Here is a 21,707-nt window from a genome sequence, read left to right as displayed (position 1 = left end):
CATCTTCCACACTCCCTTTACTCTCTCCCTGTATGTATTAGGAATATCTACACCTACCTCTCCTTTCTTACATGTGTTGATGAGCAGTGACAATTTAAATGTCAACATTGTTAAGTATCATCTTTAGTACTGGAGTTCGCACCCACTGAATTCACTGGGGCAGGTCAAAGCTCAGAGCTATTTTTTCAGGCTCATTGCAAACTCAGACAGACACCACCACACTTAATATTTTATCTGAGCGTAACCAATTTTTTTTTCCCTCACAACTACAACATCTAGAGATTTAGCTTTATTTTTTAATTAAAGCTGAAATTTGGAGACCAGTGATCCACTGGGTAAGTCCTTTGTGCCCTGCCTCTCTTGAGAGGGCACAACCCACACTTTAGGACTCACCAGCTCAGGGCAGCGTTCTCTTTGTAAACAGAGTTTATTGTTGTAAGCCACCCCCAGACTAATATATACGTAGGTGGTCACTTGCTTCAGCTTCTTTTGGCCAGCTTCCTGCTTCCTTTTTACACCAGCATCCCAACTTTCCTTAAATGGAATTTGGAAACAGGAGTCAGACCCTCTGTCTAGGAACTCCTTTCCACCTGACAAACTTCCCTTCAATTTGCTCAGTCTGCCATTGACTAGCTTTTATAGTCACCTGGCTTGCAGCCAGCCAGCATGTGGACAGTGCTCTCTCTAAAACTATTCCAAAGCTAGCCATAATCTCAGCTCCTCTTTTCCAGTTGATGTCTGGTAATCCTGCAGTCAAGAGTTTTAGCCGCACATTCATGGTTTGCTTAACAACTCCAAGAGCTTCTTTGAACAGTAAGTTTGTATTTCATGCTATGGGGAAAATACGAAAAGTTAGTGAATAGTAATAGTCACTCACTGACGACCCTCTTCACCATTTCAAGATGGGGCACCTTACCACATATTGCAGGATACTTTCCCATACATTGTGTGGAAGCTTCCTCATACATTAATGAAAAAGGAAATGCTAACAGTGTGAAAACCTACATCCTCTTGCTAGTAGGAGAATAAAGGTGGAAGAAATGGTATTGTCCCCATAGTTCAAGAAATACTTTATATGCAGACTGTTTATTAGAGAAATTAGGGGAGAGGAAAGGCATGGGGCTACAATATGCCACAGTGCTGTTCTCGTAAAACATGAACTGAAGTTCATCTCGGCCATCCTACATTTCAGATCATTCTGTCATTTATAAGCAAGTAAAGTAAAACAAAGTAGTCCAATGTATTTTTTTCAATTAGTAAGTATCCCTTAACTAACTTCTGACTACCCAAGAGAAGAGCACATGTGCATTTGCTGGTAAATGCTAAGTTCTCAAAGAAATCTGAGTTTTAGCTACGCAACAAATTAACAACATAATGGCCTAGTAATATCTGCAAAATCATCACTGTTCTTTAAAGATACAATCCTTCAAGGAATTCTGGTGGATCGTGTGTCCCTCCCTGTTGCCAAATGCCAGCTATACCACTCCCACACTCCATTCTTGTTCTGCTTCCCTTGTGGCAATACACTCTGCGAAAGAGGCTATTTCTTGTATGCCCATCTACTACTCTGCCAATGTTAAGACAAAGAACCCGATTCCAGATTTTTCCTTTGCCTGCTCACCAACATCCTGGAGTCCAACCTGATTACGTGTCCTTACAACACCATTAAAAGGCTTACAAGACTGCTGCTTGACTGAGTTTTGTTCTCCTAATGGTCTCTTAGTTCTGCCCATCTGGTCTTCTTGTGGGGAGCAGAGGCACCTGCCTGCTTACCAAGAGGAATAGTGGCCTGTAATAGTCACATGAGCACTGCTGCAGCTCAGCCCAAATTCCACATATGCCTGCATTTGCTTACATGATTTGAGCAATCTAAAAATTGCCCCAAATCATGACAATCAAGTTGCGAGAGTTGTCAATAATGCTGGATCTTTGTAAATACCATTGTTCCAGCTCACAGATTCCTTATTTCTTATTTCTCCAGTCAGTTCCAATTACAGGTTTATTTCTTTGCACTTGGGCCATCTAGCCCCAAGAAACCAAGCTCCTTTGTGGCAGGACTCAGAGTTGGCACCTGCAATGTCAGCACTACCCTGAAGCTCTCTAGAACCAGCAGATCTGCTTCACTGCTTGCCTCAAAGCAATCTTTCATGCCTCAGAAGGCAAAATCTGCTGACTGTATCAAGGTTTAGATATACTCAGCACAATGATGCACCAGATGAGCAGTACTAAACTCTGAGTCATCTTAGGTCACCTCAAGAGCACTGAATGACAGCCAACAGCCTCCTGACACACTGACCAAAGCCTTGACTCTACGCAGTTCTGCACCAAAGCCTCCAGTTAACACTGCATATATCAGCATAGTAATTGGAGAGCAATAAATAGTATCAGTATACACTATCTGAATTGCTCCAGTCATCAGCCATAAAACTGAATACTACCTTGAAGAGGAGTATCAAAGCGTAAGAAAACAGAATAGTAAGAAGCATTTTGGGATTCTCAGCACCTCTGGAGCCCAGGTTATACCAGGTTGGCATCTGCACCAGAATATAATCTATATCCATACAAGCAGTTCTGACTCCAGTGCAGTTACCAATCAACTTTGCTTAAAGTGACTATCTGAGGATTGATTGTGCCAACACCTCTTCCAGTAGCATCAACTACTCCACTGCCTCAAAAGCACCACGCAGTCACTAATGTAAGATCAAGGAGGTGAAGCACTCAGGATTATTATTAGTATTCCAAAGAAAAGGCTGGGTATATCTGGAGAAAAACATAGATTTACTTGTCAAGGACAGAACAATTTGCTCTTCTTAAGAACCAAGATTAACTGGTACCTGGTCTAAATTTGGCTCCCATGAATGTGACCTACCATACAATTTTTTTTTAAATGAAATGATGATACACAGAAGTCCAGTCACACTACTCAGTTTCAAGCAGTAGAGAAAAATACATATTTTGCCAAGGACTCTGATGACTACATACTCCACTTCCTAGAAGTTCTCAGGTTAAAGGGAAACAGACACATGAACAGTTGCTGGCAGTTATTTGTTAGGGTTTCTTCAGTTTCAAAGGCTGCCTTGAATGTTGTGGAGTAAGATGCTTTCATCAGAAGTCAAACTGTTAAATGAGGCTTGTTCCTGTAAGAAACTGCCAAGGCCTACTCTAAGAGATGGCAACTGTCAGACAGGAGAATTGACCAGGATGGCCATAAAGAGGATGTAGGCTTCTTTTGTGGAGCAAGTGTGGCAGAGAAAGCTGCTGCCCCAGAAATTGCACTTTATTACGCATACCTTCACAGTTAATTCCTGCTTTGCTTTTGCCCTTGTAGAGTCCCTGTTTGGATTCAGGTTGCCCATATCTGAGATCATGATGCCCAAAAATCTCTGCCCTATTGTTTATTCTTGGTATCTCATGTCTGAGTTTGTCAAATGTGGAAAACTTTTGTTTACAAGGTCACGTTCTTTGAGGCTCTGTCAATTTATTCATCTTAATTGTATGAAGGAATATAAGTCCATCCTTTTAATATGAAAATTGCATTTTTACAATACTGGGCATTGGTCTACATATTTTACACTCCCCTCGCTTTTGGTTATAAGACATAGCCTGATCTACTGTTGAGCTATTTAAGATGGGAAAATTCTGTAAGAATTATCTTTGAAGAACCAGAATTGAGACATTCTGATAAGAATAACTCATGAAGTCAACTCCCTGCAGAATCTGGGCGCACAGACGTCCATGTGTGAAGTGATGTGCTTCTGTCTTTAAGGTTGCAGTGTATGTACATTTTTGTAAATTATAGGGGGAAGGGTTATAGCTGACCCATTTTAGTGAGCTATTGGTTCTTGTGCAACAGGAGAACGGGCTAGGAAACACTAGGGTTGGAGTATTTGCAGTTCAGGGCATACAACCAGGAAGGGTGCCTTTTGCATAGCTACTAGGAAGGCTAAAAAGCAATGACCTAGGGGAGTTTCCAATCTGTCTTATGCTGGCTGCTTGAGTCCCAAGAACACTTTAAAAAGAATTACAGACAAGTAATTTTCCATTTTGCTACATGTGGCCACATACAGTAATTTTTAAAAACAGCTTCTTTAATGATCTTGGGTTTCCTTGCCACTGGGAAATGAAGTTTATATATGTTCCTATAAAGTAGCATGATATAGAAGCTTGTGAAAACCATGTGCTAAAGCTAGATCAGACCTGTTTATTTTCTTAAAACCACATTCCCAAGAACATTAGTCAAGAGCAATTCCTGATGCCCACATAAGCATGCAAACAGCACACATTTGAACTAAATAAAAACACAGAAAATCTGCTACATATTTAATATTAGATCATCACTAAGATTTTCAAAGCCTGCATGGTTCTCCATTTCTCAATTGTTTGCCATAGCTGATTAAAGCATGTTACACATACTAGCGTTCCATTTACAGAAAAAGGAGTGGTATTTTCAACAGATTGTTGCAACATCTTTAAACTTCTCAAATAAAGATAAACAATGTGACTGATTGATGCATAAAATAAAAGCCTTACACCATTAGTCTGATTGCAGGACATCAGTCTGCACTGGTATAAACATTTACCAACAACCTAATAGCAAGCCAACTGCTATCCTATTAATCAACACAAACCTTGTGTTTCTTCTGAAAGGAAACTTCCTGAAGCAGACTCCCTCTAAGTGACCACTGCAATTGTGTGACCAGAAAAGCATAATAAAATCTGACTTCAGAGTTAGGAAATGTGAAACATTTACATCCTTCCTATACCAATGCTGGTGCACAGGATAGAAACTAAACTCTTCCATTCCTCTGTCATTTGCTGCTGTTTACACCCAGGTCATCGGCTGTGTTCTCTGCTGAGCAGCCATTTTTACTAGAAATGGCAGCTTGGTTCCATTTCCATAACCAACAGGTTTTTTTTTTACGAGCCTTGATAGTTAGCGTGACAGACTGACAATTTCCTGTAAAATCCTAGACAAACCTTATGGAATTAAGATCAACTTTATTGAATTAGGTTAAATCTTACTGAATCCTTTGGGATCCATTGTATTAAAAATGCAAACAAAAGATAAACAGCTGGGTTTTAAACAGGCTTAGGACCTTCTTCCTGATCCAACAAATGCACAGGACCCCATGTCCATTAGGGGCCTCAATCCTTACAGAGGAGCTGAAGGAGTGAGCCTATTAAGGCACAAGACTGTGTGCTTGCTCTGAGCTGAAGCTGTGATCAGCTGGAAGCTACAAGGAAACCCCTTGGGTGGGGTACTGAAGGACTGTTCCTTCCAGAGCCCAGGTTAGGTTTGGTATGATCTCTGGTAAGCTTATTAGCATGCAAAGGTTCTTTTATTGTTTTTAATACATTTTCGCTGTAGTGCTTTTACCTTAAGAATAGAACAAGCTTGCATAAAAAGAGCTGTGTGGTATTTATGGCTTTTTATGACTGTGAGCAGTTATTCTGTTAACTATCTCTGAAGAGAAAGCAAACAGGTGACAGAAAGCAAGCAGCCAGTCTCCACTAAGTAACACAGTGAAGGCAGGGAACTGTGTAGCCTGGAAATACTCTAGTCAGAAGGGAGTCTCCACTTAAGAAAGGTGATGGCTGGGGTGGCAGAAGCCAGAGAGTGGGGACCAGTGAAGGGAAATCCTGATGCAGTTGTTCTCAACTGTGACAGTTATCCTTGCACTCAACCCTCCCCCACTTAATCCAGGGTTGGGACTGGCAGCCACATAAAGATGCAGCAGACCTCAAAAGTAAAGAGGGGTGAACAGTTCACCCAAAATAAGGACCCTTGAATCCCCATCCATTTAAATAATCAAGCATGTTCTGAGAGGTCTTGAAACACTCTTGTTTTTTTAATTCCCATTTCCATCTAAAATCAAAGAAACTGAAGTGCCAGATTACTGCCATGACTTCTGGCTCTGTCAGCATCCATATCTTATGCATTCCCAGTTAATGACTGAAAGACTTCCGGGTAAGAGCTCAAATTCAGTCTGGATATATACAAAAAACTTAATATACTTATCTCAATTATCCAAACCTCAAAGGGGCCTCACCAAAGCTGTTATGCCCTGTATCTCCATTTATACACAAGGTAAAACTTCGTTGGCTTTCAGGAGCAATGAGGTTCTTTCTTCTTCTCTTGATGCATTTAGAGGACCAGCTGATAGGTTTGCCTCCCACATAGTCACTTTCTGGCAATGAGCAGTTGATGGTCATTGCTGAAAGTACCATACTGGGAGAAATGTCTCCCTGACATTTCATACAATACAGGCCAAGATGCACATACTATCACAAATTCCACACACGATCCCTGGCAACTGAGCCTTATTTTTATATTTCTCTATTTTGATAGCCTGTTATTTTAAAAAAGAGCACATTAAACAAGTAAAATTTCCTTTTATTGACCAACCTGTTTTCCCAAGTTCCTCAGAAAAGTATGGGTCATTCAAGTCAACATCAGATGGAAATTCATCTTCACTCAATTCTTCCTTGGCAGTAGCCTATAACATAATACAATAATTTCACTTTTCCCATCAACATGCAACTAATACAGAAGTTTCATCTAAATGAAATATAATTTCTGCTAGCTGCTACTAATTCACATCTTTAACATTATAATCTAAATGGCATAGAACTGAAATAGGTGAATGTAAGTAAACAATTCTAAGACAGTACAGAACACACTAAACTATAAATCTTACTATGTACACAAAAAGCAGAATAATTTACATATTCAAAGAAGTCTTAAGTCCATAAAACATATCCTATATGCACATTCCAATTAGTTATAGGATCAGAAAAAAATGTTCAATTCTTCATATTCTCACACAATATTTTTCAAGTTAATGATTCAAAGAGATCAACAAGTAAATCATAGAATTACAGAAGATTAAGAATTGTAGGGACTTCAAGAGGTCATCTAGTCCAACCACCTGCTCAAAGCAGGACCAACCCCAATTAAATCATCCCAGCCAGGGTTTTGTCAAACCAGACCTTAAAAACCCCTAAGGATGGAGATTCCACCACCTCCCTAGGTAACCCATTCCAGTGCTTCACCACCCTCCTAGTAAAAAGGTTTTCCTAATATACAAGCCAGATCTCCCCCACTGCAACTTGAGACCATTGCTCCTTGTTCTGTCTTCTGCCACCACTGAGAACAGATTGGCACCATCCTCCCTGGAACCCCGCTTCAGGTAGTTGAAGGCCGTTATCAAATCCCCTCTCACTCTTCTCTTCTGCAGGATAAACAAGCCCAGTTCCCTCAGCCTCTCCTCATAAGTCATGTGCTCCAGCCCCTTAATCCATTTCCATTGCTCTCTGCTGAACTCTCTCCAATTTGTCCACATACTTCCTTAGTGGGGAGGCCAAAACTGGACACAATACTCCAAATGTGGCCTCACCAGTGCCAAATAGAGAGGAATAATCACTTCCCTCAATCGTTGCACCCAGGAGAGTAGTCAGGAATGTCTACATCTACATAGACCTCAGCTTTACATGTTATACACTAAGTTTGTGGAGCATATTTATGAAGTACTATGGAAGATAGTATATCCTTTCTTCTCTACAGAGGGCAGTTCTCAAACATCCAGGTTGAAGTCACTGTCAAAAAAGCACAGCTGTTCGATCACACCTGATTCATAATTGCTTGTATTCCACAAGCAAAAACTATAAACCCAGCATATTAACAAACGTTACACTTACTGGGAGATTTATGAAGTGTGCTGGTCCTACTTGAAACAGGAATAATCAATTACATGTTTTCCACAATCACCTTTTTAGGCAAGTTAGTTAGTCCCCCATTATGCCTCTGCATTTAGGCAAAATCTTGGGTAAATAGCCTTATACAGTGCCCTGCAGTTTATCAAATGTGGGTTTGAACTTACAGGGGAAGCAAGTTCAAGAACTGAGGACCTTTCCCTTAGAACACCTAGCCTCCCGCATATGTGAACCATTACCCTGCCTTATTTAGACAGGGTAAATGAGAGTCTTACACTAGCAAGAGTTGCTGTAGCCTCTAGAAACACTATTTAACACAAGAATCCACTTTACTTGCAGAAGTGTTTAGCAGTTACCAATCAAATGATATTTGAAACTTTGTTTACAGAATGGACAAATTAATTAAAATAACTTCTACAACTTTGTTAATGTATCTGTTTTTTCAGTGTGATAGGGTCTATCAGGCTTTCACTGCCTCCTGTTAGAGCATTAAAGCCCTGACATCTCCTGCTTAAAGAAAACTTACTTAGGCCAGGCTACCAACAAGACAAGTCCTTCACAAGGGCCAGGAGAAGACAATGACCAACAGCGAGGCAGCAGACCAGTTAAGGTTTGCCTGCTTCTTCTGGGGGAGTGCTTGGTGAGATTAGGACAAAAGCTCCTCAGTGCTAGTCCAGAACCCCAGGTCTAAGTAAGATCCTTTGTTTAAAACACTGCAACCAAGCAGCTGCCTTTTATCTGTTTAAAGATACAGACAGCCTCCATCTGACTTTATCATTTAATCTTGTAAGGACTGACACCAAGCATATGGTAAGGGCCACCCTGTTCTCAACAGGCTGCCACACCTTGTAAACTGAGACAAGAACCACCTGCAGTGCCACCCTTGACCAGCAGGAGGCACTATGAGGAAACCACATCTGTGACATCGGGGCTGATTCAGGATGAGGAAAGTAAATGCAGGGAGGGTTAGGCAACATATTAAAAAAAAAAGTCTCCCTACATTCATGTGTTACCACCACAGGAATCAAATCACAGATTCCTTTAGTAAATGAAAAGGTGAAAAGTAGCAAGACAGAAAGAGTAGTGGTATGAAAGCAATTCCATTTTGTCATTCATACTCAGAAATATCCCTCACGTATATACATTGATCTTTGAACCACCCCTAAATGCCATTTAAAATGTTTATGCTGCTAGAACTTCGGGAGTTTTGTGCATCCTAATCAGAAGCCTTACTATCCAATCATATTTTAGCAACAAACAGGTCACTACTTAAACATTACAGAATGTAACAAAACTCTAAGATCAAAAAGGTAGTTTTCTGGGTAGATGCACGTTTATTTTCCTTCAATCACACAAATTTATAATGATATTGACTTTGGCTGCCAAAGAGAGATGAAAATATGTGCAAGCATTTATGACTAGTATTACCCTGAACATCCTTCTAACTCTCTAGATTTGGTCACTTGTAAATAGTGTGGTGAGAGTTCATTTAGAGACTATCAGTCCTCAAAATCATTTTAAAAACTGTAAATCCTCTGCACTTAATTCAAGGCAAAATAGGAATGTTATAGGTTTTAATTAAAAATGTGAGCGAATGGAGCATGCTTTACCTTTTCTTTCTTCTTCAGTTTTCTTCTCTCTTTCTTTTTTTCTAAAAATTGTTCCCATGGAGTTAGTTTATCCTTTCCTTCCAACTTGCTTTTGACCATCTCTTCAGCAGTTTCTTTTAGTCCTATGGCAAAATAAAAAACAGATCAATAGGCAAAATTAGTTTTCTTACAAGTTTTTTCATCGTCTTAAAAAACCCTCTAGCTTCTTCTCATCATCAAGGCCCTGGTCCAAAGGGATATATTTACTATCTTTTGAGCCACATAATTGCACAAATACCAATTGCCAAGGCAATGTATCCAGGGGAAAGGTCAGCTTGCTGTTCAAATGTTCCTCCTTCATGCTACTAAACACCCCAGCACCTCAGGGGTAAGCTGTACAGATGTTTGAGAGAACGAGAGTGGCAATATCAAGTCCTCAGGACTTCTCATTCACTACACTGCCCTTTCTCCTCAACTCAGCACTGCTGTCTACAAGTGTCACATTCTTAGCACTGGGGTAACAACTTAACACCTTGCGTCCTCCATCTGAGGACTTCAAAGTGCTTCACTAGTATTAGTTAGGCTTCACAAAATCATTCTGAGATGGGCATAGTACAATTATCCCAGGTTTCCAGGGGAAGGGAGAACGAAGCACTGAAAGATTAAGTGATTTGCCCAACATTACAAGTGTTAAAATGAGATTAGAACCTAGGTCCATCTCCCAGTGGTGTGCTTTAACCTCTAGTCTAGTCAATGTGGCCCATTTCACAGAATGCCTTCCAACAGTATGTTTAATTAGAAAGCTCCACAGGGATTTTAATGTTTATATTTCCCTTTATTATTGTGCCTCTCTAGCAAAATACATCAAACCTGGAAGCAAATTTAAAATTCCTCAGCATTTTAATTTTACTTCATTCTATAATTCTATAATGAAAAAAGATAAATTTTAAAATATAGGGTTTCACAAGAAGAGAGATGTTAAGAGAGAAGTACATTTAAATGCAAATTAAGTTAAGGAATTTTGAGTATGAGCTCCTAGAGGGAACGCACAAGCTTGTGGGATTCATATTCAGTTCCCTCCCCCCCCGAATTTCAACTTTAATTAAAAAAAAGTCACGTGTGCATGAAAAAAAAAGGAATGATTTTTGGTTTTGTAATATAAATGATACAATCTGATGAATAGAAATAGAAGGAAAAAATATTTTTGAGACAGAAATAGATATTACTATTTAGTTATCTTTAAAATTGCTCTGAAATACTGGAATAAGCGTGGTGTGCACACAAGAATGTTGCTTATTGACATCCTTTGATTTTACAAAAAAACCTTTGCTTTCTCTAGAAAAGTCTAAGTTTTAAATTCACAAAACTTTTTTTTTTTTTTTTTTTTTTAAACAAACACCTTGAAGTCTGACTATTTTGGTTGGAGAGAAGTATCTCAAAAATTAGAAACAGTAGACTTTTGGTATGACAGAAAACCCAGATTCAAAAGCTTCTAAGGTAACAAGGTAAGGTAAAGTAGAGATTAGGGGTTACGCTCAGAGCATATTACCTCCATAGTGGCTAAATAAATAAACATATATATTATAAATATATAAAATGCATAAAGAAAGACATTTTCATTTGGGTAGACTTTCAAATTATGATGACTCATCAGAAACCAAAATTGAAAATAGCTAAATAAATTCTCTTCTAATTTATTTAAGATTATCAAATTACATGAAGTACTTTTTTATATTTAGCAGCCAATATGAACCAAAAGATCAAAGGACATAAGTAATCCACCATCTCCTCTTTCTACATCCCTGGGGAGCCGTAATTATCAGATCATTAACTTAGATCTTCATCTTTCTGATGTCCTTTTGTCAGGTGTGTACTCTAGGAGAAATACTCAAGTTCACATTTCCTGAGCTGTCAACAATTCAAAAAAGTTCAATATCAGGCTAAATGTTTTGTTGAAGGAAATTTCCTCTTCCCTTTCACAGCAAATGACAGCTTCACAGGGCTCTCAGGAAAGCATGAACCACAGAAGAGTAATCTACCTGTTCAAAATCTTTCTAATCACAAAAGGCTTAAAAAGATTAAGCAATTAGTCTTAAATATAACTAAGCCTTCCTAAAAACAAATGCATAAACTTCTGAACTTTAAAAGAAATATTTAAACAAACACATTCCTCAGCTATGAGCTATACTTGTGCCACCTTTTGCCACGGGCAGTCTTTAGACTAGATATTGTCATCCCTGGAGCTTTGCACAAATGAATGACTAGATTGTATACACATTACACAAAAAAACACCTGTTAAAAGAGCATTATTAAAGTTGCAACATGAAGCACTCAAATTAGGAAATGCCAAAAAAATTGAGGTTGCAATCTTAATTCAGCCTCTCTATGTATATGGTTTATGATATGCTCTTTAATTACATGACAACATACTATTTTTCCATTGCTCTGGGGATGAAGGCTCATCTGTAGGACTGCTGCCTCATTTACTGCAGAAATAACGTGACTATGGGGAAGTAACAAGCAGTGACAATCATCCAACCGCCATGCAAGCAGTGTAATAAAATAGGGAGCAAGTACTAAGACAGTCACTACAATGCAAAGAAAGAGGTTATTACAAGTCAGCAAAAATAAGACAACTGAAAAGCTCTCTCAAACCATAATATTTTTATTATATATACAGACATATATTTGTTTTCAACAATACACATCTTCCTGAAATGCACTGAGAACAGACTCTTCTGTTCCCCAAAAACTGTATCCAAAAGGTAAAAGCAACTAAATTTTGTTAGGCTTAGAAAAAAATATTGATGGTCAGCTAGTGATGTTACAGATTCTCTCTGAAAAGGGCTGATTTTGGATAGAAAAACGAGTTACATCTCCAGCTGAATGAGGTTCACTCCCAAAGGAGGTTACCAGATTGCTGATTTATCTGCCTAGAAAACAGAATCATTTGATCCTCCTACCGAAGTAGGACTTGGAGAATAATATAGCTCTTTCATAAGGCTGCCAAATACCACAAGAAAGGCATTAAACTTCCTTCACAGATTAGAATGGCTTAGAAATGATTGTCCAACCTGAGAATGAAAATTTATTTCTAAGTGGTCAAAAGGCTTATGACTACAGAAAGGAAAATAAATTGTCTTCTTTAGGTACCACTACCGTAATCTGCACACAATCAAGAGCTGATCTTCAGACCACATACCTACATAATAGAAAATCGAGATCTACAAATGAAGTAAATGAATCACAGTATCGTTTTGTCACAACCTTCCCCAAATGAAAGCCACGAAAAAAGAACAAAATAGGGGGGGAAATCTTTATCGTCTGTTTGAAAGTAGCTCTTTATGCTGCCAAATAAATCAGCAGTGAGAGAGTGGGATGCAACTGAATTGTTCAGTAGGATTGACCAAAAACATGGCATGTGAGCACTGGGACTCAAATCCAAATAAGCTACTACTTAGACTGTAAAAAGTTTACAGCTGGTCAGAATTATTTTTTAAAAGTTGTCCGAAAATTACTTCTTTCTAAACATGAAATTAATGAAAAGTTTGTTTTCAGACATTTTCCATTTTCAATTAAATTAACATACACAAAAAAGTAGCTACTGTTTTGATATGGTTGTTTTCCTTCCACTCCTTTTTACACTGGCAGAATAAGAAAAAAGAGAAAGGAAAATTAAAAAACCAAAAGTTAATCTATAAACATTTCTAAAATATAGTGTTAGTAGAAAGCTTTCTGTGGTGAAAAGCCAGAGTAGCTTTCACAGAAAGAAAAAGGAATATTGGTTTACCCTGAAAAACAAGGGTCAGCAACTGAGAATTTTTAAAAAATGTCACACTTGTAGACACGTCCAAGGAACTAGCCACCCCTGGAACTATGACAGAATGATTGGCTACTGCGGATTTCCACTGAAACATTTGTAAATTAATTAAAAACAAAATGTGCAAGTGCCTTAAGTCTTCAATCAGGCTATTAAGACAACACTTAAGGAAGATTTTGATATGCTGGCTGTCCTTCAATTTTATAATTCAAATTTCGCCAGAATGGGAGATATAACAGCCCAAACTCTAGAAAAATACTTTTATTAGACCATTTGTAATCCACCTGCCTGAAGTGGAAGTGGGAGTAGAGAAGGAGGAGGGAGAAAGGAAAACATTTCTTCATTCTAGGGAATCCAAACTAGCAAATTCATTTCATGTAGCAAAATGAAGGAAGAATCTTGATATATGCTTTGTCAATGTGAAACCCTTGTTGCAAGTAGCTGCAAGGAATGTCTCATAGAAATATTCTGAAAAGGATATAGGGAACCATCTGTAAACAACTTCGAGGGGTTTTCCACACCTGAAGGAAGAGTAGACCAAAATAAGGAAGTCCTATGTAAAACAGGGTGCATTCTTGAGGCCCTCAAAGAAGACTGCCCAATAGCATGACTGATATCACGTTTGTTTTATCTAAGCTCTAAGGATCAAAAATAGTTAATGTTTTCCCAGAGACCTTGGGGGTTATCTTGCATCACTAGGTAGATTTAATCTCACTTTTCAAAAGGACAAAGTATCAAAGGATGGGACCATTATTAGTACCTAAAGATATTCAAAATAAAGAACTCCTGCAGAGTTCTAGTTTGCCCAATGGAGTGCATACTTTTGTGCACTGCAGGAGGCAGGAATACCTCATTCAAAGAGCACATTAACTAAGAATACAGAATGAGCCATATACGCTATCTTCAAAGATCATATGGAATGAAAACACTGTCTCACTCCATATAATCCTTCCAACAACATATGGCATAGAGAACCACAGCACCTTAGGAGGAGATTATTGCACTTGATTTTTATTTAGGATGAAAACAAGTAATTTTTAAAGTACCGTTTTAACTCCTGTTTAATATTCACATTTCACTCTTCCCAAAGGATGAATGTTTCAAATTAAATGAAAAATGTGAAGTTGAGAAGTATTCGAAAATGATATTAGGAATATGATTGTAGTCTACCACATGTATGAAGTCTAAAGCACAGAAACCTTCTATGGGAGTATGTAAAATTTTGAGAACTGGCTAGCACCGCCTAAGGTATTTATTGCTTGAATCAAATATGACTGTATAAAAACAGATGAACAGATACAGATACAAAACACTCATTTTGTGCCTAAAAGAAACATTGCTAAAATAACTGGAACCAAATCTGTTTGATTTGTTCTGGTATTGGATTTATGTTAAAACGATTATGATTCAAAGAACACTGATTCATTCACCAAGTATGCTTGCTACAATTGTGCATGAAAATTTGTGCCAAAGCTTAAATTTTTAAATTAATTCAAATCTCAGACTTTCCATTTAAAAGTCTTCCTATATTAGTCTCTTGTAATTTTCTTTTTATTTTAAACATCTGGTTATTAAAATCCTTTTATAAAAAGCATCCTACAGTACAATAATAAATATTAGGTAACAGAAAGGCTTGGCAATAGCAATATAGGAACAAAACTAATTCTGAACTGGTCAGGAAATCTTAAAAGTAATATGAATACTGAAAACCAGTTTTAAGAGTCTCAAAATTCACAAAAGCAAAATATAAATACAATTGTTTTGAAGTTTATTTTTTGTTAAAAACCAAGGATTCCTCTACTATATCAGCCTACATACTGCCCTCTGCAAAAAAATGAAAATAAATAAACAAACAAAAGGCATGCAAGCAATTCATGGGTCAGACCCTCAGCTTGCTTAAGTTATCATATTTCCATTGTTGGAGCTCTGAAAACTAATCCATATGCATAGAGCATGCAACATCTCCATAGCATCTACATGCAAAAACACTATGCATGCACCATCCCCACAAAATGATGATGCATTCTCCATCCTATGGGGCAGGGCTTCCTCTATAATTGCTCCTCCTGGCACCTGGGAGCTACTATGGTACTAGGCATCATAACTCAGAGCAGGCAGACAGTATCTCCTCTACAGTCAGTAGTTTCACTGATGGTGCCCAGGTAGCACAAAGGAGGAAACAACCTAATGCAATAGGAGAAGAATGAGAAGAATAGGAACAAGAGCCTGGAAACAGATGGACAGGAGCAGGGGGGGTCAGAGCTAGACGGTGGATGGATAGGAGAAGAGGGCACGGTGGCAGAAGTGTTTATAACCACGAGATACGCTTCCCTCCAGGATTTAAAATTAAAACAGGATTTCATTGTCTCAACAGTCCACTGCGGTCAGCAAACAGCTTTGAAACCCATGGGCAAAGTGAGCTCACCATTCCTTCTAGTGGTCCACAGATAAGATAAAAGTCTACTACTGATATCAGTTACTCCATTAGCTCAAATAGTTGAGGAACTGTGCAGTGTTTCTAAAGATTCCAAGTCTACTGATGACCCATGTGGGTGTTAACATGATTCCGTATATTTGTTTTTTCAGGATTTTTTAAGTTAATTGCATCCAAAAACCTACATCAAAACATTAATAATTGTAAAGTCAAGCACTCAGAGTGATGAAATGCCAATGTAATCTTAATTTTCCCCTTTTGTGGGATGCATGATAAAGTCCTTAATTACATGATCACATATTAAAAAAAAACAACAAATGAACAGGATTTGTGCATCATTTAGTGCACAGGATGGATAGTGCTCAGGTGATATATCAGGGTTGTATAGTGAATGAAACTATTGTCTGTAGGACTCCTGCTTCATTTGTTGCAAAAGTTGGAAGAAGGGCAGTGAATGAAGCAAGGGACTGCAGGAAGAAAAAAAGATGGCCTTATGGTTAAAGCAGCTCTATGCCCCCTGGAGAACTGGATTCTACCCCTGTAGTGCCAGGCAAATCATATAAACCAAAACTGTTGCAGCTAACCACTAACTGTGTTCCTCATTTTCTGGGTGACCAATCTGAGACACATGGAGTCAGATTTGCACAAATGCAACTGAAGTCTACAGGACCTGGGTGTTGAACATAAAGGGTTATAGAAATGCTATGTACTCTGAAAAAGTCAGGTCCCAAGTAGGCATCTCAGATTGGGCTCCCAGAATCAGTGGACATAATTTTGGCTTTAAACTTGGAGATAATACCACTTCACCCAGTGGTGTCATGAAGATAAGAGTAGGAGTGCTTCATGAGCAATGAATTTGTGACCAAATAATAGAAAAAGCCCGTGAAGGAATCAGTATTTTATTTAAGTGCAGGGCTTAGATTGTGTGCATTAAATAAAGCTTGTGGGCATACACTGAATGATGAGGATAAAACAAGATACTGCATACCCACCTATTAACTGAGCACCATTCATCCTGTTCACTGAATAAGGCAGGAAAGATAATATGCAATTATGTAATTAAAGACTACCATAATACATATTATGAAGGCCAGAATGAAGGTTAATCTTATATAATACATGGTTCAGAGCCCTGTAACTGTGCCTTGCAAAGGATCCCTTCTTACTCTTCCTGTCTTACCCATTTTCCACAGACAGCTTCACCCTCTTCACCTCAAAGTAACTAGAGAACTCTCCCCTTTGGTTTCAGTCTCATTAATTTCTCAACCCCGATAGGTACTCCTTTCACCCTCATAACAGCTTTCCCTAATACTCCAGTGAATGGTTGACTCACAGTTCATAGTTATAAAGTCATCACACTAATTTAGTTGGATTGTTGTAATTATCAGAAGAAACTCACATACGTTATTTGCAAGATAATTTTTTGCATGGAACTGCAGTCTAATATTACAATCCATGCACTGCAGCTCAGTTACCTATTCAGAGTTCTAGAATTCTGTGTGTATGCACAGAGCTATTTCAAAATACAATTTAAAAACAAAATGAGTAGCTTAACTACTTAAAAACCAATGCCTTGTCTATATTCTACATACAGAACACATTAATAACAGCAACACACAGTTTCCATTGTGGTTTCCAACATTACTGGGTCTAAAGGCGCTGACAACATAAAGTCCTTGTGAAAATAGTGTAATAGTTACCTATGCATAAAAATGTTCAGCTCATTTGGATGCTTGATGCCACAATGAATTAGAAGCCATTCATGATGAAGCAACGACATGTATGCACATACTGACACTCTGTGGATAGTGGAATTATAACATGATGATTCGGATGTGCTATTAAATCCTTCATCTCAATCACAGGTAGCGATGTACATTTTTAAAGGTAAATTTAGGGAAAATATATGTCAGAAGTAATTGAAATTACATCAAACACAAGAAATATTCATGGACATTTTCTGTAGTTATCAATTTATGCTTTCAAAAGCAGATCTTTTCTTGTGCATTTATTATTTTATACTTCAGAAACTTCTTTTGGGCAATGAATTCAGTTTATGGGCCAAAACGCAATACAAAAGAGATGGCATTTATTAAGCAGAAGTAATTCCGAGTGTATTCAGACTCGCATCTGAATATTTGAGTTACAAAAATAAATTTTGCTACTTATTATTTCTGCTCATACTGCAGGACTAATATGAAACAACAACAACTATGGAAGATGGAACTGGATTCTATTCTGACTCATACACTATCAACAGAATAATTAAGTTACTGTTAGTGAGTCAAGTCCTATCTTCATTTATGGTCAGCGGGACTGCACAACTGTAAACAGAACAGAAACCGGCCTACAAAATTATGTACTGGTCATGATGCACAAGGCAGAAAACACAACACTAAATGTTTCTCCAACCTGTTCTTAAAAACCTCTAATGATTGGGATTTCACAATTTTTATAATGTTCTAAATTATAATTTTCACTATCCTTCCAAATCCTGCACAATTGTACTCATGGAAACAGCCACCTGGCTTTACAGGTGGAAAGGGATTAAAAAAAAGTAAAGTGCTAATTTTAGAATTTCAAACATTTCTAAAATAGTTTTCTATAAATTATGCAGCAAAATGTTATGGTATGGTGTCATACAGATTCCAACATTTCACATTTTTTCTTGGTGTTGAATACATTTCCCACATATGGGAAAATCAGATGCATGAACAGACCTAGAAAATCAGTGTATAGTTTATTTCCTGTCATTTCTTTCTAAGACTAGATATATACTAACCTTGCTTGAAAAAGTTTTGCATGTACCACAGTCTGTAAGTGCCACCTTGAAAAATCTTGTTTTCGAAGGGGCATTCCAACCTAGTCATGAGAAAGAATGCTGCCCTTAGGAAGGTCTGGCATCTGAAGTGAGTTAAAGACACCCCAGACAGAGCACTAATTAGTGGAGGTGATCTTCTAAGAAACATGAAAGAGTTCTGCTCAACATGTTTGGTGCAGTGTTTTAAGACTGAAGTGTGGTTTCTTCTAGTCATAGAACAGTTATAGGAGAAATCGTTTCCTTGGTTCAGTCACCCAGGAATTTTTCCACTTTATGATTTGCTAGCCTTCAACATTTTAGGTAATACTTTTCACATCATCACTAACTTCTGTCACTTTCTATATAAAAGTGCATTTCCAGATACATTTGTCAACATCAAACTTCAAGGCAAGTACTTTGCACTAAATATGTACTAGGTACATAACTATAAATTAGTGTGTTAGTTATGGTTGAACTACATGTGTGTAATCAACCAGACTCATTAGTAGACTATATATGACGCACATAACTTATGAGTAATGTGAACACACAAAACTCACACCAATAAAACCTTTACGCTACAACACAACATGTATTTATTTTACATATGTGATCAATTCTCCACTTTAGAGAGTCAGATTATGTATTGAGTCAATATAGTAGTACAAGGTAGGATACAGGAAGCAGATCAGTAAGTTGCTCATACAGGGGTCCAGAAAGCATCCATTGCTTTAAGTTCTCAGACTGACAGCTTTCCTATCCACTCAAAGATTTTGGGGTCTGAGTCAAAGGAACCAAAAATACCAATGTCAGTCAATTAAGCTAAAATAACTTTTCTATGTATAAAAATAATGCCTTCTGAAAGTCCCTATATCTCAGGCTTTTCCAGGACTAGAATTAGTTTTACTATTCCAAAGAGATTTTTTTCTACTTCTGCAGGGTTGCTCTAAAACAGGACTTCATATATTATGGTATCTTCCAAGTATAGAAAAATTGTCAGTATCCAGCCACAAATCCCAGAGTCTTACCTATGAGGTTACATGATAAATTTATCATATGACTCTGCAACATAACACCTAGCTATCACCTCCACATGCAAGGTGTATTTTGTGTGAACAGGAACACAGATCTGAATAGTTTAGGAGCCTCCATTTTTTCAATCATTCTTGGCCTTCTGATTGACATGTGGCATCTCATAACTGTGCAGGAAGGTGATCTAGGTAATTTAGAGATCCTAATAAAAATTATTCTAGCAAATACCTCTGGAAAAAATGGCAGAACTCCCCAACCTCCAAAACAATCTGAATCTGCCTTCATATAAATGCCATTAAATCCAAAAATTGTTGTCTCTGATCCAAAGACATTGAAGAAATAAAATGTTTGAAAGATATTGCCATTTATTTTAAAAGCCATCTACACTATTTGGAGAAAATATTTTCAGAAATTCCTATTTTAATGAAGCAGTGCTACACTGATGGATTAGGTGATAGGCAGTTTAACAAGTAAACAGATGTCTGCAGAAATTCAATTGTTTACACTAGTCTGCCAATTTAAATTTACCGAAAGCATTTATATTTTGAAGTAGCATTACAAAAAGCTTATTGGTAGGCCTTATCCTTTTTTTCCCCACCAACATGTGTTTCTGGATTTGTTTTTAATACAATTAATTAATTTTTAAGTAGGCAAACAAGTACAGAATAACTTGGTACAGAAACTGAACCCCAACTATAGCAATCACTGCAGCATGACACTATAGCAATCTACAAAAAAAGCCACATGCACAATTTTGATGAAAAACAGTCCAAAGAGGCCAACTGAAATGTAGCTGAGCATTTAGGGTATTTCTTTCATCCATCAGTGAGTTTCAAGTTATGAAATCAGCACTGATCTAATGATTTATCAGATAAAATAATAAATAAATAAATAAATAAATAAATAAAATAGTGGCTATTCAGAGAAAAACAAACATTCTTCTTCCCAAATTTTAGGATATGGAAAAAGATACCTTATTTTTCATTTTTACATGTGTGAATAAGTTATGATTCTAAAGCATACAAAAACTATTCTAGAAAAATCTAGAAGAAAGAAACAGCAAACACATAAGACAAACAGGCAAGAGGCACAAACTAGACAAAACACTACAGCTGAGGAACTGTGCTCAATCATTATTTACTACCATATCCCCCACTATAACCCATCTGGATTTTTAATGCTAAGGAATAAGAAAATACTGTTGTTAGTTTCAATTCCTACAAAATCCCACACTTCATTCTATACCTCAATAAGCTGGCCAATAAAAATATTGCAAATTTTTCCAAGTGAGAAAAGGAAAAGAAACAGTTGAAGTGCCAGATAAATTTACCTGGAACCCATTTAATCTCCATTTCCACATCACTTTCTTCCCGTTTCTTCTCTTTTTCTTGGATACTCTGCAAGAGTGCTCTGTATCTGGCAATTTGCTCTTCATCATCTTTCTGGTTTTTCTTGAGTTTGTCATCTTCTGTTTCATGGGCTACATTCCCACCTAAAAGAAAAAGAAAAAGCTAAAGCTATTGAAGAAAATCTCAAGATATTATGAATGAATATTTGAAGGCAACATAGCTAAAATAAACAAATTATTTCTGGTAGAACAGTCTGGACAACCCTTCCCATAGTTGTGAATCGATTACTCGATCAAATACGAAAAACTGAGGATAGGGGAAAACTGGATGGCAGAAGGAACTAATGACAGGTTTTCACCCCTACTTGTGGGTCACTAGTTTCTGATACCATCACAGCATACTACTAACTTGAAAATGTAAAATGCAATATAAATGCTAACTAAACAATCACCACAATATTCCTGTGAGGTAAATAAGTACTATTACCAATTTCTTAACTTCTGTTTGTCTCCTTAATTTTAAATGACTTGCCCAGAGCTACAGAAGAGAGCCAGAACTGGAAGTCAGGAGTTCCTGGTGTATAGCTCTGTGATCAATTCACTAGATCAATGACTACAAGACACTGATAGGTCAGGAAGATAAAACCAATGTACCTATTTTGCCTGACATGTGCATATACAAATAAATATGCACAAAGAGGAAACAAATCACATGAATACAGATATACAAGTTCTATAACTTAACTTCCCTTGATAGGTTTGAAGACAGTCTTTCCGCCATCTGCAACATACAGCAGGTAAATGTGCTGTTGTGTGACTGGTCACATTTCTCTTGTCAACTTTTCTACTCCACACATTTTGGCTCTCTGTGGTGCCATTATTACATAGCCAGGACATGGCATTGTGCTCTCAGAGAGTTTCCCCTTGAAATTCTACATGGCATTGCCTACTGATTTTTAGCAACAGGCTT

General features: G+C 37.6%; 1 protein-coding gene across 2 annotated transcripts in view; it reads right to left on the bottom strand.

Moving 5' to 3' along the window:
• ESF1 (ESF1 nucleolar pre-rRNA processing protein homolog) overlaps positions 1-21,707 on the bottom strand; it is a 67,143-nt gene that overhangs the window by 20,686 nt on the left and 24,750 nt on the right. For both annotated transcript variants that reach the window (XM_067565289.1, XM_067565288.1), the window contains 3 exons: positions 20,720-20,881; positions 9,324-9,445; positions 6,407-6,497 (listed from right to left, as the gene is read on the bottom strand). In XM_067565289.1, coding sequence (XP_067421390.1) covers positions 6,407-6,497; positions 9,324-9,445; positions 20,720-20,881 — 375 coding nt within the window. The remainder of the gene's footprint in view (positions 1-6,406; positions 6,498-9,323; positions 9,446-20,719; positions 20,882-21,707) is intronic.

Source organism: Emydura macquarii, unplaced genomic scaffold (assembly GCF_026122565.2).
Source record: "Emydura macquarii macquarii isolate MOO-44397 ecotype Brisbane River unplaced genomic scaffold, CSIRO-AGI_Emac_v2 contig_2676, whole genome shotgun sequence".
Lineage (NCBI taxonomy): Eukaryota > Metazoa > Chordata > Testudines > Chelidae > Emydura > Emydura macquarii.
This window is presented reverse-complemented; position numbering and strand designations above follow the sequence as displayed.